Source organism: Oikopleura dioica, chromosome 2 (genome assembly GCF_907165135.1).
Source record: "Oikopleura dioica chromosome 2, OKI2018_I68_1.0, whole genome shotgun sequence".
Taxonomy (NCBI): domain Eukaryota; kingdom Metazoa; phylum Chordata; class Appendicularia; order Copelata; family Oikopleuridae; genus Oikopleura; species Oikopleura dioica.
The window spans coordinates 10,566,461-10,581,378 of NC_137292.1; the positions used below are offsets into that span (position 1 = coordinate 10,566,461).

General features: G+C 41.4%; 7 protein-coding genes across 7 annotated transcripts; 1 reads left to right on the plus strand and 6 right to left on the minus strand.

Annotated features, from left to right (window-relative positions):
* Positions 1 to 3: 3 nt before the first annotated feature.
* LOC145698215 (dipeptidyl peptidase 9-like) lies at positions 4 to 4,877 on the minus strand. The gene is given in 17 exon segments (XM_081775417.1): positions 4 to 251; positions 292 to 509; positions 574 to 832; positions 876 to 1,197; positions 1,238 to 1,430; positions 1,473 to 1,727; positions 1,730 to 1,945; positions 2,487 to 2,517; positions 2,560 to 2,975; positions 3,022 to 3,292; positions 3,333 to 3,597; positions 3,640 to 3,893; positions 3,945 to 4,099; positions 4,145 to 4,392; positions 4,437 to 4,624; positions 4,673 to 4,750; positions 4,798 to 4,877. Coding segments are annotated over 17 exon segments (3,516 nt in total). The 5' UTR covers positions 4,837 to 4,877; the 3' UTR covers positions 4 to 143.
* On the minus strand, positions 4,855 to 5,982 carry LOC145696533 (protein phosphatase PTC7 homolog). Its single transcript, XM_081773587.1, has 4 exons — positions 5,645 to 5,982; positions 5,321 to 5,572; positions 5,163 to 5,276; positions 4,855 to 5,120 (listed from the first exon to the last, which is right to left on the minus strand). The coding sequence occupies exons 1-4, from the start codon at positions 5,973 to 5,975 to the stop codon at positions 4,951 to 4,953; spliced, it is 867 nt and encodes a 288-aa protein (XP_081629713.1). The 5' UTR covers positions 5,976 to 5,982; the 3' UTR covers positions 4,855 to 4,950.
* Positions 5,983 to 6,015: 33 nt separating this feature from the next.
* LOC145698216 (DNA-directed RNA polymerase III subunit RPC8-like) lies at positions 6,016 to 7,205 on the minus strand. The gene is made up of 3 exons (XM_081775418.1): positions 6,985 to 7,205; positions 6,309 to 6,501; positions 6,016 to 6,228 (listed from the first exon to the last, which is right to left on the minus strand). Exons 1-3 carry the CDS (start codon positions 7,179 to 7,181, stop codon positions 6,016 to 6,018), a joined length of 603 nt encoding a protein of 200 aa, XP_081631544.1. The 5' UTR covers positions 7,182 to 7,205.
* A 328-nt stretch (positions 7,206 to 7,533) lies between these two features.
* On the minus strand, positions 7,534 to 9,519 carry LOC145698703 (atlastin-1-like). Its single transcript, XM_081775914.1, has 8 exons — positions 9,348 to 9,519; positions 8,968 to 9,256; positions 8,759 to 8,924; positions 8,563 to 8,717; positions 8,404 to 8,519; positions 7,965 to 8,359; positions 7,718 to 7,925; positions 7,534 to 7,675 (listed from the first exon to the last, which is right to left on the minus strand). The coding sequence occupies exons 1-7, from the start codon at positions 9,363 to 9,365 to the stop codon at positions 7,808 to 7,810; spliced, it is 1,257 nt and encodes a 418-aa protein (XP_081632040.1). The 5' UTR covers positions 9,366 to 9,519; the 3' UTR covers positions 7,534 to 7,675; positions 7,718 to 7,807.
* A 42-nt stretch (positions 9,520 to 9,561) lies between these two features.
* On the plus strand, positions 9,562 to 10,456 carry LOC145698217 (uncharacterized). The gene is made up of 5 exons (XM_081775419.1): positions 9,562 to 9,602; positions 9,654 to 9,821; positions 9,884 to 9,931; positions 9,979 to 10,184; positions 10,225 to 10,456. The coding sequence occupies exons 1-5, from the start codon at positions 9,562 to 9,564 to the stop codon at positions 10,407 to 10,409; spliced, it is 648 nt and encodes a 215-aa protein (XP_081631545.1). The 3' UTR covers positions 10,410 to 10,456.
* An 85-nt stretch (positions 10,457 to 10,541) lies between these two features.
* LOC145698219 (uncharacterized) lies at positions 10,542 to 11,524 on the minus strand. Its single transcript, XM_081775420.1, has 5 exons — positions 11,411 to 11,524; positions 11,029 to 11,071; positions 10,927 to 10,985; positions 10,714 to 10,883; positions 10,542 to 10,671 (listed from the first exon to the last, which is right to left on the minus strand). The coding sequence occupies exons 1-5, from the start codon at positions 11,522 to 11,524 to the stop codon at positions 10,632 to 10,634; spliced, it is 426 nt and encodes a 141-aa protein (XP_081631546.1). The 3' UTR covers positions 10,542 to 10,631.
* A 476-nt stretch (positions 11,525 to 12,000) lies between these two features.
* On the minus strand, positions 12,001 to 13,030 carry LOC145696892 (uncharacterized). The gene is made up of 3 exons (XM_081773997.1): positions 12,536 to 13,030; positions 12,317 to 12,493; positions 12,001 to 12,276 (listed from the first exon to the last, which is right to left on the minus strand). The coding sequence occupies exons 1-3, from the start codon at positions 12,998 to 13,000 to the stop codon at positions 12,061 to 12,063; spliced, it is 858 nt and encodes a 285-aa protein (XP_081630123.1). The 5' UTR covers positions 13,001 to 13,030; the 3' UTR covers positions 12,001 to 12,060.
* Positions 13,031 to 14,918: the final 1,888 nt, after the last annotated feature.

The window sequence follows — 14,918 nt, forward strand, 5'->3', positions numbered from 1 at the left end:
TCATTATTTTATCTTTTTAAAGTCAATTTTCGAACTCTACAAAATATACAGAAACAAATCGGGGCAGCAACGTGATCACAAAAGGTACACCTTGGAGAAACAAAACAAAACTTTCGTTGGCGGCTGATACGCTACAGCGCGGCTTAGAGGAACTGGTTCAAGTAGGTAAGTACAGTCATTTCGTAATATTCGACTGTTTTGCTGGAGCGCATTGAATGCCGCTCTTGCACGAATAGCTTCAAATCGTAAGGCTAGAATTTTTTAAAATTTATTTAGTTAGGTTTAAGTTACCTTGCATGCTCTGGTGAGTTTTTCAATGAGCACCATCATATTTGTTGTAATGACATTTTCATCGATCATGCCATGGAAGAGAAGGAGACGATTAGGCTCATCAGGTAAATTAGGTACTTGCTGCACCACGGACGAATCACTGTAAGCTTTTGGGTTGTCTTGCGGTAAACCAAGGTATCGTTCAGTATAGGCAGAGTCGTACAATCGCCAGTCGACGACTATTTTTGGGTTTAATCACACTCAATCATTTCAGCTTTCTACAGAGATCTAGTTAAACCTTCCCTGGTGCACCAGAAATAGCAATTTTGAAAACATCAGGATACTGAGCAATTGCCATAAGCGACATAAAGCCTCCATAAGACCAGCCTTCGATAGCCACGCGATTGACATCAATGAATCCCATGTTCTGTGCAACGTATGCAATGCCTTCAACTTGGTCTTGCACCTCGTAGTATCCCATGTGATCTTTGATGACTCCTTCGAACTTGAGACCACGATTGTCAGATCCTCGGTTGTCGAAAGTTAGGATAACGTATCCAAACTGCAAGTTATTATGTGAATGGGAAGAGTTTCGTGAGACAAACCTTGGAATACATTCTATGCCTGTCAGACCTCGAAGCAGAGAACTGATTCCTGATGTTCTGCACTCGAGGGCCTCCATAAACATAGACAATTGTCGGATATTTGTTCTTGGAATCAAAGTTCTCCGGCTTGTAGATCTGGCCGAAAATCTCATCACCGGAGCTGTTTTTGAAGGAAAATATCTCAGGGCCGCGGGATTCTCTCTTCGCAAGTTTTTCAGGCTTTGGCTGTTGAGTTTGAGTGACATCGTCGGCAAGAAAGGCAAGCGGGCGAGGGCACACACCTTCTTCTGTCCAGAAGATGGCGGTTTCAGGCTTGGGAATTCTAAAACAAATATAAATTCATCAAATTGAGCCTTGCGTACCGGTAGATTTCAATTGAGGTAGGTGTGTTGACGTTTGAAGATTTTACAAGAAACATGTTCTCGTCGATGAAAACAGAAATGTCGAAGTGGTTAAAGTTGGATTTAGTAAGACGAAGACAAGACTCGTCATGGGCATTCCCCTTCTGATAATTTACTCGGTAGAGATGGGTTTCAAGAGGCGAGTCTCGCATTCCTAGAAATCGTTTACGACAAATAATGAGCGTATATATCTTACCTTGGAAATACACAAGCTGGTTGGCGAAATCAATGTCGATTCCCGTGTTTTGCACTTGCCAATTGCCTGTTGTAATAGGCCTGATCATTGTCTCGCACATGATTGTAGAGTTGAATTGCAAGTCGGGAATTCTATCCGCGTTCCAGTTTAACAACGCCGTCAAATAGAACAGATGCTCAAAGCCGGACATATTTTCGAAGTGAAAGATAAAGTCTAATTTTCCTTCTTCTCCATTTTCCGCGACTTTCAGATCAAAAAGTGGATCGAATCAGTTTCTTTTATCCAAGTTTCGCTTGTCCACTGGTGGAGGATAAAAACAGGATGTTGATTGATGAAATTGTCAGGGAGTTCGCTCTCTTCGTCGACAAAGGAATTGATGGGGATGAAAACGATCGCTGATTTATTTTGCAAGCGAGTCAGAACATGCGCCCAGATGCCGTTATCTCCAATCCACCCGTAACGAACGACGTAGCCTTGTTCAGGGTGGCTATTTTGGACAAAATTTTGGTGTCTGGCCATCCAATTTCCATCCAATAAATTTTAAGTCGAACCTATCCATCCAAAATCCAATCCAATCCAATTTTTACCCAATTCCCCAATAATCCCCAATTCCAATTGGATCCAAATAGATTTCCAATTTTTTCAAGGCTTCTTGTGCTTTGAAAAGAAGGGAAAAAGTAAGTTTTTATTCGAAAACAGAATCAACAGAGTCAAAACGACGATTTTCTATCCGAAATCTGGGGTGCGAAACGGGGCAAGGAGTATCGGTGCCCCGTCCCGTCCCGCCCCGCTTAATTTTGCAGACTCGGTGCCCCGTCCCGTCCCGTTTTGCCCCGTTTGTCCCGTTTTTTCAGAGATATGTTTTTCTTGGATCCGATTGCGCAATTTCCCCCAATTGCCCAATTTTCCCCAACAAAATCCGGTACCCGGGCCATCCAAATTCCATCCAAATCTTATTGGATTGGATCCAATCCAATTCCAACTAATACCCGAATCCAAAATAGCCACCCTGGCCTTGTTTTTCGGTTTCACTCCATGGCAAGTACTAAGATGAAGAGGAATAAATTTATTTATTGAAGAACCTTACCTCCATAAGCGGAATCGGAAGTTTGAATCTCCTGACCGTCACCTTATCGGTTTCATTGTCCGGTAAGCTAACTGTCAAGAAACGAATATCCGTCTTTGGATTTTTACTTCCACTAGACGGAAAGACGGCTTCAGAAGACGCCGCTGATCGGGCGTTGCCAGAACTCGCGCCACCCGCTGCACAAATCTGCTGAGCGACTGCAACATGATTGACGTATGTCAGAGTTTCAAGTTCGCTTTCGTCGGAGACTTCGTACACGATTCTTTGCGTACGAGAAGCTGTGTCTTGCCAGTAATAGCCAGAATATCGGTCGAACTCTTCTTGAATAAGATAATTGACCCAGCCTGCATAGACTCCCTTAAAGTCGATGTTTTCTTGACCCGCATTAGTCAGTTGAACTATTTCACCAACTTTTTCTAAAATAAAGGTGATTAAAATTTGAGCGGCCATGTTAAATTTTACCGATATTCTGAAGCCACAAATTTCCATTTCTATAAAAGGCCATGTAATTAACATCTCCAGGACAGAGCTTCGGGTCCATACGAGGAGCCGCATTATCTAGCGCTGGAACTTCGTGCGTCACAAACTTAGGGATTTCCCCAATGTCCGCGTAGAAAATAGAGCTCTTTCCACCCTGCATCAGAAGTCTGTTTCCAGTGAAGCTGAAGTCGTTGACTCCCTTGCTCGGGCTTTGACGTTTTCGCTCGAGCAATAAGTCGTGTTGGACGCTTCGCTTGAAATCGTTGACGTTTAAGATTTCAATTTTTCTTTACCTGTTTCTTTCTGTCGTCTATCCTCAACGGTTTGATAAGATCACTCCAGTTAGAGAGATCTACATTTCTCAAGAGAGGATCAACATCAACAAACATTAGATTTGGATCAGGACTTGCCCCCGGATTAGATGAGCGACCCATGAATGCAAGACGGCACTTGCCAACAGTAGACGGCAACGGGGTGAATTTTGAACAGGAAATATTCCCTTCCTGCATTTCTGAGGATGCCTCCGTTTTCAATTGTTTGTACAGGTCATAAGATATCCTGAACATAATTTTAAATCTGTTGTGAATTTCGGTTACTCACGGTATTCTCGGGTGGACACCGTTTAGATTCTTTCGCACCCCTGCCGAATCCATACTAAATAAATACTCGTTACAATTTATCAAGCACGCTTCTTCAAAGCCATTTTTGGTAATTTTGAACTTCAGTGGTACTGTTTTTATTCGCTGGGACTTGGTAACCTCAAGAACTCGTTCTTTCTCTTCTTTTTCATTTTTCTCGATCGACAAAAAGATACACTCGTCCATCAAATATCGCCATGTTATTCCAAGAGAAGGCTGAAATTAATATTGAGAAATCTTGGCTCAATTTCTTCAGTCCAAACAAACCTTCTTCGACATCGGCCGGTGGGCCCAATGGATCATCGGCTCGTCGATATTCTCAGACACTTGATTGATGAAAAGAACGGGCAATTTGAAGCGCGTTGCAATTTCTTTCAGATCACTGCATAAACTATCGAGCATGTCTCCTCTCGCCATCGAATCTTAAATAACATTCGAGCCGGTCGTGATATGAACGTTGGTTTTACCTTTTGCTTCATATTCAAGTCGCATCAACGCCGTGATAGAGTCGACGATGATGCACGCAATTTTATGTCCAGAATCTTCGTATTTCTTGCATACATTTGGAAGCTTCTGGACCAGCGTCAGAAAGTTCTCTAGGTACTCTGTTTCTTCAACAAGGACTCTATCCGAGTAACTGTTGCAATCATTGCCAATGATCTGCAGCAATCTTTCCGCGGGAAACTTCCCTTCGGAAGAAATGAACAGAACGTGGCTTTAAAAACAATTCATAAACTAGTCAACAATCTTTTGTTCTACCTTTTTTCGTCGTTCAAAAGTGCTGCAGCTGCTGTTTCCAGTGCAAAACATGTTTTTCCAGCGCCTGCTTCGCCCGACACCTCGACCAAAAATCCTGCTGGAAGGCCTTGCAGGTTTGTTTTCAGAAAGCCCGTCTGGTTAAATTTGAAAAAATACTGCTGCTGTTCTTGACCTGTTTTGACGACAGACTAAAAAGGGATTATCTAGAGCTGCGATTTCTTTTTTGTTGGCAAAACCTTTAACTTAGGCGTTGCTTTTTTGAGGATATCCTTGAGTTGCTCCTCTTCATCCTCTTTATCCTGCCCTAATAGCCACTGAATAAGGCCCTTACACGATGGCTTGAATTTGACGAAAAATAAACCTGAGGGTTAGCGACAAAAAGGTCAAGTATCTTTGACATAAAAATTGATTACCAAATCAATCTGAATTCTGAATAACGATGGCTTTTTATTTGATTTGAGTGATCTTGTTATTTTTGTGAAGCGCTGAAGCGAAATAAATAAAAAGAAAACGGTTAAGGCTGGAATAGATTGACAACAACTGTCAGGTCGTCGAGCTTTCCGCCCTTTTCTCGCTGGTAGCCTTGTTTCCTTGCTTCGAGAGCGAACGGGCTCATGTAGTTTTCATCCAGCGAAATTGCCAGAGTTACTTGACACAATTCTTCTAGTTTTTCAGCGAGATTATCTGAAAAGAAATCTTCATTTTTGCGTGATTCTTCGTGCTCACCTGCACTAACTCCGTCAAAAATACCACATATCATCTCCTGTGGAACATTGTCTAACAAACCATCGGTGGCAGTGATCAAAATATCATCCGGCTGGACAGATAACTCATATTCATCTAAATAAAGATCAATTTGTGCCCCTATTTCAAGCAAGGCGTACCTGCATCCAGTGGAGAGTCAGATATACTTTGTGATCCTTTAATTTTGACTGACAGTTGATAAGGACAATTAAAGTAGTGTGTTTGATCTTTGCTTCGTTTTTCGACTTTTCCATCGCGTATATGAATAAATCCGGAGTCACCAAGATTCGCAAGAGAAACGCGGTCTTCTTCTTTATCTACGGACAAAAGGACGGCGGTGGAGCTTCCTTGGAGATCTTTTTCTTTTGATTCATGGACCGCGTTCATTATGTCTTAATAAATAATAATAAGCTGAAAGCTAGAAGAAAAATATCACTCATCAAGTAACGTCATTTAAAACTTACCCATGGCCTTCGCTAATAATTCGCGTTGATTTCCAACTCTCACAGATTCTTCTTTACAAATGAGCATCAGCGTGGCTGAAAACACTGAAGGATCGACCCCCTTTGTTCTCCATCCTCCAACTCCGTCTGCGACTCCATAGTTGTCAACTGGGCTCAGTGTCTTTCTCAGAAAGAATGCGTCTTCTCCAACGTTTCCATAACTGTTTCCTTCTTCTTCTGCGCCGAGGACTAGGAGCCCGAGCTTGTCGTAACTTGCTTTTGAATAACCAGCGATTCCCGTGACGACCGACACTTTTCGTCCGACAAAAGCTCTCCGAAACACCGATAACATACCAATTTATCTGAAAGGAAAAATATCAAAAGAGGTTGATTTAGCTCCACCAAGAAAGCGGGCCAAGACCCTGCTCATCAATCGTGGCGACAATTTTATACGGAATTCTAGGTACAGCTGCGTTGCCACTTCCCGTTTCTGGGAGACATTCTTCAAATTTCTCTTCTTTTACTCTGAATCGAACCTCAACTCGTTCTACAATTTCGTGGCTTTCGGACTCTTCTGGGTCATCTTCGTCGACAAATGTCCAAATCTAACAAAGTCAGTTTCATTTCGGATCAAAAAACATTATTTTCAAAATCTGTGAAAATATTTTTAAATAGAAAAGCTCACCCATTTGCCCTTTGCCCCTTCGCTCTGTATAAATTCATTTGGCGCCGGAATAAATTCTTTAGGCACGAAAATATCGTCGAAGAAACCAATCGTCAGTCTCAACCCTTCGCGGGAACAACTTCGGACTTTTCCAACGAGAACTTCACGGATGAAAGGGCGGAATACGATGAAGCGAAACTTGATGAATGTTCTGCTAAACATATGGCTTTATTCTCTATGGACAGTTGGGATACGCTTTTTTGACATGTATTTAGGTCGATGTTATTTTTTCATAGCCTCAAAAAGAACACAATGACGCGGTTACAATCTGGAAGTAAAGAACATAGAAGATCATTTATGCTCCAAAACATATGCTAATTGAAATATTAAAAATATTTCACGTTCTATAAAAAGGCATCCAGTTTTGTCAATCCAGAACAAAAAATGAAATTGGTAATTACAGTAGCTTTTTTTCTTTACCAATTCTGTGAGGCTCAACTACTTTTCGGTCCATCAAGGCTTCATCAAAGAAGCTTCATGAGCGACTACGTAAAAAACAGACATGCAGCTGTTGAGGATCAAAAGCAGCAGCTCCACGAACGAGGAATCACATGGTTTTCCGATAACTTTGACTAACAATTCTTTTGTATAAAGGCTGATTCATTAAAAAAAACTTTGAAAAGTGTTATTTTCTTACCAAAGTCCTTCGCCAGGCAGGATCGCGGAATCCCCAATCTTCAAAATATCGTGCATGCAGATGCATAAGCCCGCGCGCTGGTAGACCTTATTCGCGAGTTTTCTATTTATCTCCGTCCTGCAAGCATCCGCAAGATCTTTATTGAACAGAAACGGCTCGATCCTTACATAATCTTCAAATGTGACTAGCTCAAACATTCTTAAAATTATGACATGAAACGTATTTTTCCGTTGGTTGTATGGTATGTTTTTATTTGAAGAACATATCGGATGAGACAAAACATGATAGAGTCAAGAGAAGATTTGGCAGGACTAAAAATAAGTTTAAATTATTTAAATGAAGTTTGTAACTCGTGAACTTTTGGAAAGAAATGGCGTCTTCTTTTAATCTTCTTTGTCCTTAGGCGCTGCTACTTGTTGGATGATCCTGGCGACGTCGGGGTTCGCTTGGCGAATTCCGTTCATTGCGACGCCGGCCATTGGCTAGAAAAGAATTGATTTTGGTAGGAAACGAAAAAGTACCTTGAGAATATTGTCCCGTAGTAATTCAGCGATGAGGTCGATAATTTGCTGAACAGGGAATCCGCCGGGAATCAGGTTGCTTTGATCCGCGAGCCAGACGAGAATGCCGCCGATAAGAAGGGTTGAAACGATATTAACAAACGCAGCAATAGGAGAGAGCCAAAGCATTTCTAGAAAACGCATAAATTCCGTGTCTTCTTTTGTACTTTTACCGAGGATGAAAATTGCGAACCAGCAGACAAAGAGAGCGACGATAATAATGAGTGGCGTTTGAACGAGTTTCGCTGCTCTCCGCTCGTCGTTCAGTTTTCTCTTTTGCTCGATGTCAGAGATAAGTTCTGCTTCCAAGTCTGAACGGAATTTCGGGCCGTATTTTTGCTGAGCATTCGTTTCGTTCCATCAAAAACTTCGAGAGCATTTCTGAAGGGGGTTTTCCACTGATTTTTGGGAGAAACTTACGTCATGACTTCTTTGGACTTTTCATCAAAGGCATTCGCCTGAAGATATCCAAGTTGCTTCGGGATGATATCCTCGATTTCTTGTTTGAAGGAAGCCTTCGCCTTCTGCACCGCCATATGATGATTCACTTCAGCAGTTGCTTCCATGATTGTCACTGTCTCGGGCATTTCCTCATTTTGGAAAATCGCCGTGTACTTTTTGAAGTAGTCGCAGACCTCGGCGCAGGTAAGAGGGTTTCCTGCAGTGTCGAACTTTGTATCTGGCAAGTTGAGCAGTTCTGGTACAAGAGTTTTCATATTCGAAACAAAATCGGGGTGGAGCTTTGAGGTTTCGCCTTTGAATTCGCCCTTGCGCACGGCATCGCCAGGATGGGACATCAAAAATGCCCGTATGCTCTAATCATCAATTCGTGCTTTGAAAATATATTTATTTAACATACCTTGAAGCAAGATTTCACATGTTCTCGAAGCTCGCGCTTTTCGTCATTCATTTTCGGGGTTATTTTCATCAGTTTCTCGAGTAATTGGCTTCCTCCATCGAATCCTTCGGAATCATCTGAAAACTTTAATATGAAACCGGATGGAAGAGAGCTTGAAACCTAATTGCCAGTCGCGTACGAGAAAAAGCAAGTTCTGGAAGGGCTCCGAATCTGAAACTTCTTGGGCGATCGCTTGTCGACCAAATTCAGTGAAGAGCTGCAGATGCTGGAGATTGTCGGTTTGAAGATTTCCGCGTACGTTGTAGATTTGGAGACTGAGGTTTTTTAAACGAAAAGGATGAAGAAACGAACAAACCTAGAAAGCATCGTAGAAAGAGCAAATATAAGAGTTATGTCCTTGACATCGGAGTCAAGATCGAACGCTCCTTGAGTGTCGAGAAGTAAGACAGCTTGTTTTTGGCCTGGAATCGGTTCGATTACGAAAACTTTGTTCCATGCCATTATTCCGGAGGTCTCAGGGTCTAAGAACTCAATAAAGCAACACAGAAGAATCTGATTCGTTACCTGCTCCTCTTCGCCATTTGAACCCTTCGAGCTCTTGATCAAAATCTCCAAGCCACTCGTCTTCGCTCTGCTCATTCTCCAGCGCTGTTAAATATCGCAAGAGATAGTTTAGGAGAAACGATTTGCCAGTTCTGAAGGCGCCAGTAACGGAGATGACGGAGACTGGAAGATTAGCAACACTTTTGTCTGTAAGAAGAGATTCCAGCGCTTCTGTTTGGAGCTCGAACTTTGTTTTTTCCTCGTCGTCTTCTGTGATTGTTAGCGGTTTGATCACTTGTATCGCAGAGGGCTAAATTAAAGTTGAGAATTCGGACTGAATTTGAAATTGAAAAAATATTCTCTTGAATTGATATTTTATAAACTAGATTATATAAACTTACCTTTATTTCTTCAACCATTTTCTCAATATTTGTTGTTTTATTCTGAATAGAAATTTCTCAAATAATTGTCCAATAGACTCCAACAGAGACTCGTTGATTCTCGTGACTTTTTCCGCGAGTAGCGTCCCGTGAAACCGTTTTTCGGATTTTGCGACTTTAGTGATGCGCGGCTGCTCAAGCGCGATTGGTCGAGAGCAGTGGAAGATCCCGAGTTATGGATGCAAAGCTGCTTGAGAACGCAAAAACTTTGTTTCGGTAGAAACATCAGTTAACTTCAAATAAAACATAATTCTTAAATTTTTCTAGATCAAAAAATTCTAAGAAATACTTTTACTTAGTTACCAATAAGATCACGATTCTCTTACGCAACTTGGACTCTTCCATGCTCTGCTGTAAGCGAAAGAAGAAGAAGAAGCCTGAGAATGATTTGAAGCAAAGAACGAAGAATCTCAGGGACTCGCCTGAAACTGTTATGAAACGCTATCAACAAAGTCATTAGTTTCAGAAGAAAAATTATGTTTATGATAGCGTCCAAAGATCAAATTTGATCCTTCCAACTCGCGAAGATACAAAGATCTCCCAAAGTAAAACTACTGCAAGGCACCAGTGATTTTAGACCGAAATTATTTAGACTTGAAGAAGATCCGCTATTGGAAGAAGTTTCCGAATTGAGTGGAAAGGAACTACTCGGCATTTCAGCAGAACAAAAACAGACGATCATCGACAATTTAAGATATGAAACCCCAGATGGCTTTTCTTCAGATTTGGAAGAAGACAGCTCCTACGAATCATACCGACTCTTTTGTAGTCTGCCAGACAAGCTTTATCCTGTGTTAGGTTTGTCAGATTCCCTTCCTTATTTTCATCCATCATTCAGAGGCGAGCAAGGTGTATCCTAAAGAATTGATGAGACCGGAGAAATCTGAAGAGACCGAAAAAAGAAGCAATTTCCGAGAAACATGGGTATTCAAGCAGATTCAAATTTCTCAACAAAAGAAAAGGAGAAGACGAAAAAGGATGTCGGCAACTATGAGACGATCGTCCTCAGCTGAGAAATGTTAGAATTCATGGTTAACGGTCTCATCTTACTTATTTTAAAACTAAATAAAATTGATTTGTAAAATTTGCGTCAGAATGTGGGGAATGTTTTAGTGTTCCTGATCCTTCACTCAACGCCTCCTTTGAATTTGCTAGATGCGCTAATGTGCGAATGTAAATCGACTTTTAGAAGTTGATGGGGCGGCAGTATTCAGAAGAGAAAGTAACGCATTAGGGAGAAGGTGTTTATTGCAGAGTCAATGATCGCACAGCGCGTGAGCCAGGACTGGTGAAAACTCGAATTTAGATTGTTTGGAAATCATTTTACCTCGGCGATTCGGACATTCGGGGCTCGTCGAAGATGGCGTTTTGTCTTTTTAGCGGAGTCATTGGTCTCGGACTGGCGTGACTGCGGCAACTAGCATTTCCTCGCGTTTTCACTCGCAGACGAGCATGAATTGGCACGTCTTCTGAGGCTTGTTTTGAGCTTGCGAGATTCTTTGAAAATGCGTTATTTGAGCGTGTCATATGCTTAAATTACCGGAGAAGGAACTGTACTTGATCGCTGTGGTTTGAAATGAACAGGTCTGTTTTGGGCGACTTGGAATTGTTGAAAATATAACTGAGAGGAATTTTCTCATACCGTTTCGCTGAATTCTTCCGATTGTCTGTGCGGTTCTTATTGCCTTTGGACAGTTTTTTTTTGAGAATTTTCAAAAATAAAGAAACGGTCACCTCAAATGAAAATCATTTGTGAGACTTGTTTGGCCTCGGGATCTACCAAATGACGTCTCTGTAATTTCACACGATGTGGTGAAAGATTTGATTAAACTGTTCCTGAAACTGATCGCATATTGATTGACGCGCTTTTGCTAGTGAATTGACGCGTTTGAGTGAGAACTTACGCTCAGGAACGCGTTGTTCTGTAATTGCCAGATTTTTTGGCTCTAGAATGGTCAAAAAATATGACGTGCCTAAAAACGTCAAAGGTAGACAATTTCCAGTGCCACCGAAGCGGTAATTACGGGGTCGTTTTCACGTCCGATTCTCAAGTGTAAACCGTTTACAGTAAACGGAGATAAGGAGCTTTGCATGAGCTCCGCTCCAAAGAGTTTTGAGTCAAAATTTTCACTTGACATTTCTGTAAATATTTTTGACCAAGCCTTTTTCTTTGAGAAGAATTTCATCGCTGACTCTGCAAGATCGCTGATTTTCTTTGAAAAACTTGTCTCTTCCTTTTTGTTTTCATTTTTCTTCCTTCGGTCTCTGTTATTTTTTCGCTCCTTGTCTCTTGAACTTAGCATTTTGTGAATAAGGTGAAATAGTGGTCTCAAAAGTGAGATTTTTCTGATGTTGAATGGCAGTTCCAACACTAGAATCGCACGTCGTTGGCACCAGTAGCAAACTCAGATTTATTGTGACCATCTTTGACAGCAGTGAAGCAAACACCTTGAAGACAGCCGTAAATCCTCCCCCATCAAAGCTGAGTGAGCGAATACTAATTAATTTCACTAGATATACTCTTGATGAAATTTCTGTCAAGGTGATTGGCAAAAATGATTTTTAAGTCGTCTCATTTTCAATAGTTTTTCGATGTTTTTCGTGGAAATATTTTTTACTGAATTTTATTCGATTCGGTTGAACAGAATGAAAATAAGAAGTACAGTGAATAAGTTTAGCATTGCCCACAGTCGGCGTCTAATTGAGCCCCAGAATCATCAAGGAGACAAATCGACAAGTTGCATTCAATATCAAGCGAACTAGCTTCATCAGCCAAGGTGAAGGACTTGAAGCCGAAGCTATAAATTCCACTGTTCTCTGCAGTGGCAGGAGAGACTTCGCCGATACCAAGGATGGCCATCGCTCCAGCCTTGATGCCCTCGTCACATTGCTTAACAAATTTAGAATAAGATTTGAGTTGTTAATTATACCGAAAGAATCTCAATCGTTTTGTCGCCTTGACTGGCGGTACAAGATGTAAGTCGGTAGTTGTGGCTCGCTTCGAGGCTAGAGGTGGTTCGAATGTAAACCTCGTCACCGAGCGAGACTTCTTCTTTATTTTCAAGTGCAGAATCGGAGAACCAGTCCATTAAGAACTTATCATTGAACTAAAAACGAATTGAAAAAAGCCTATAAACATATCAACTTACATTTCCGACGGTTCCGGTGACGTTGCCGTAGTCGACATCAGGAGTATCAACGTCGAAATTGACCGATTCGAGAGTTGTTGTGGAGCTGTACTCGCACTCAACTTCGAACGATAAAACAGGCGTAAGAACAATGTCTGTTCCTTGCACCTCTGTCGAAGCTGCTGAGTCAACGCCTTTGACGTAAAAGGCAACGAAGATGTCTTCATCTTGAGTAAATCTTCCTCCACAGGCGTTGAGGTCGAAGGTTTCTGAGATGGTGTTGTTGGCATCTGGTCTGTTGCTGCCAGTGCAGTCCCCGAATTCGATTCGGGCGTTGTCGTGATAGTCTTCGGGGAGATTCTCGTAAAGATGATCGACGAGAACGCTGACTGTCACTTGAGAGCTTCCACAGGTGATTGCGATGTCTGCTGGCAGGCAACCATCAGCAGCGATAGTCCAGGCGTTGTTCGGACAAGCAGCTGCCATTTTCTCTCTTTTTCAATATTCTTTATGAAAATGGTATCTCCACTCACGTTTTATACCGATGGAGAAAGCGCTCGAGGCTGTTGTAAACTGCTGAGTTTGTTATTTAACGTGCTCAGCACCGCCAACTTGCACCTGAGACACCTGGATTTGCATTCGTAGGGTGCCATTTTGTGGTTAAAGTAATTCGAAAGTATTTACTAATAAATACTTCAGGTCAGTTGTGGTATGTTTAACTCTGAAATTCTGAGTCTAAATTCTTTCAATAAATTATTGACAATAATATTTCCCTGTTATTTTTCATGATATCTTTATTTTTAGAGAATGAAAGAAGTTGGTAATTTGACACAAGAAAACGCTTTTCTTGCGAGAGGTTCAAGTTCAAGAATATATGAAAGAGTCGCATCTTCGTTGAAATACTCCCATTTATCTTCAGTCTCAAATTTTCCGAATATCAGAAGACCATCATTCCAAGGGATCATCGAGTGGGTGTCTCTAGCAACTATTTTTTTATAAAACTTATTCAGCTAAACAGCATATGCTATATATAGGGACTATCACGGGAGCGCGAGGGCCCAATTTTTGCTTTCCCAACTACCCTAAATAGTCATCGATTTTTCTTGTTTTTTCAGACAACATATGTTTTCTTACCTGCTGATTCCAAATATGATTGAAAAATTGGCAAAAAAATATTGAATATTATGAAAAACACGAAATTTATCTTTCAAAGAGGTGAATTATATAGACCATGCCTTGCCAGGTCACTCTTTTTTCGATATATTCTCTATCAGACACTTCCCTTGAATCTCTGAAAAAAATATTTTTACTTGGGCGTACTAGCCGCTTGAAATCTTCAGATAACTAGAGGCATGTCGCAACTCGCGCGACGCGGGGCACCGCGCGAAGGGCCTGGAGCAGCATCGCCCGCAGCGAGGGCCGAACCTTTCGGTGGAAGGTGACAAAATGAGTGGTTCGATTTCTTGCTGCAAGTTCTTGAGCATTTTGATTTAATGATAACAGCTGTTTTTACTGCCTAATACTGATCAAAATAAACTATTTATTCTTATTTCCGCTCAGTGAATTGATTAAGATTAGCGCGCCTCGCTGTGAGACAGCGCTAAAAATAAATGCTTGTTCTGAGAGCTTTTCAGGCTTATTAAAGGCTTAAATAGTGAGCTCTTTCGAGAAAATATCACGAGAAAGAGGTTTGATGGCAAGATTACTTTATTCAAACCATTTTTGGAATGAAATAAATAACCTGAAAGGCTAGTATAAGGGGTGCCATCTTCGAAAGTTTGAAGCGCTCTCACGCGCCACCATGTGGATTTATGTAAAAATTAAGTACATATTTGGAATCAGCGAAAAAAACTGTACTAGATGATAAATTTTCATAGTTATCGGAGCACCTTGATTTTTCCGTGAAAGTCCCTAGCTATATACTATATGTACTTTTCATATTTCCAGCAAGCACCCATTCGCCAACAGGCTCATCATTTTGAAATCGTAGTTTAAAGACAGCGGTTGACGACTTTCCACCCGCATATCCTCCAGAGACGTAAATGAAATTATTTGTCTCAATGGCCATGAAAATAGTAAGAGATCATTAGGTTTTCATGATATTTATCCATGGCCAAGTCATTGCAAGGGAAGAAATAGCGTCTGGAAGGAGGCGTGTCAACTGCCATCTTCTCCCATCGAAACGGTTGATCTCGACTGCATCAGTTTTTGGGTTTCCTCCAGCAATTACCACGGGCTATTTTGTAGTTTTGATGATATTCGAGGAAACGATCATTACCTTTCTCGCAGACGAATCATTTGGGTCGACCAGAGAAACCATATCCGCTAATGAATGGCCATGCAACATTGTCTCCCAGGCGCTTGTGCTTGGAGAAGACGAGCCAGGAGTGATTTTCCAACATTT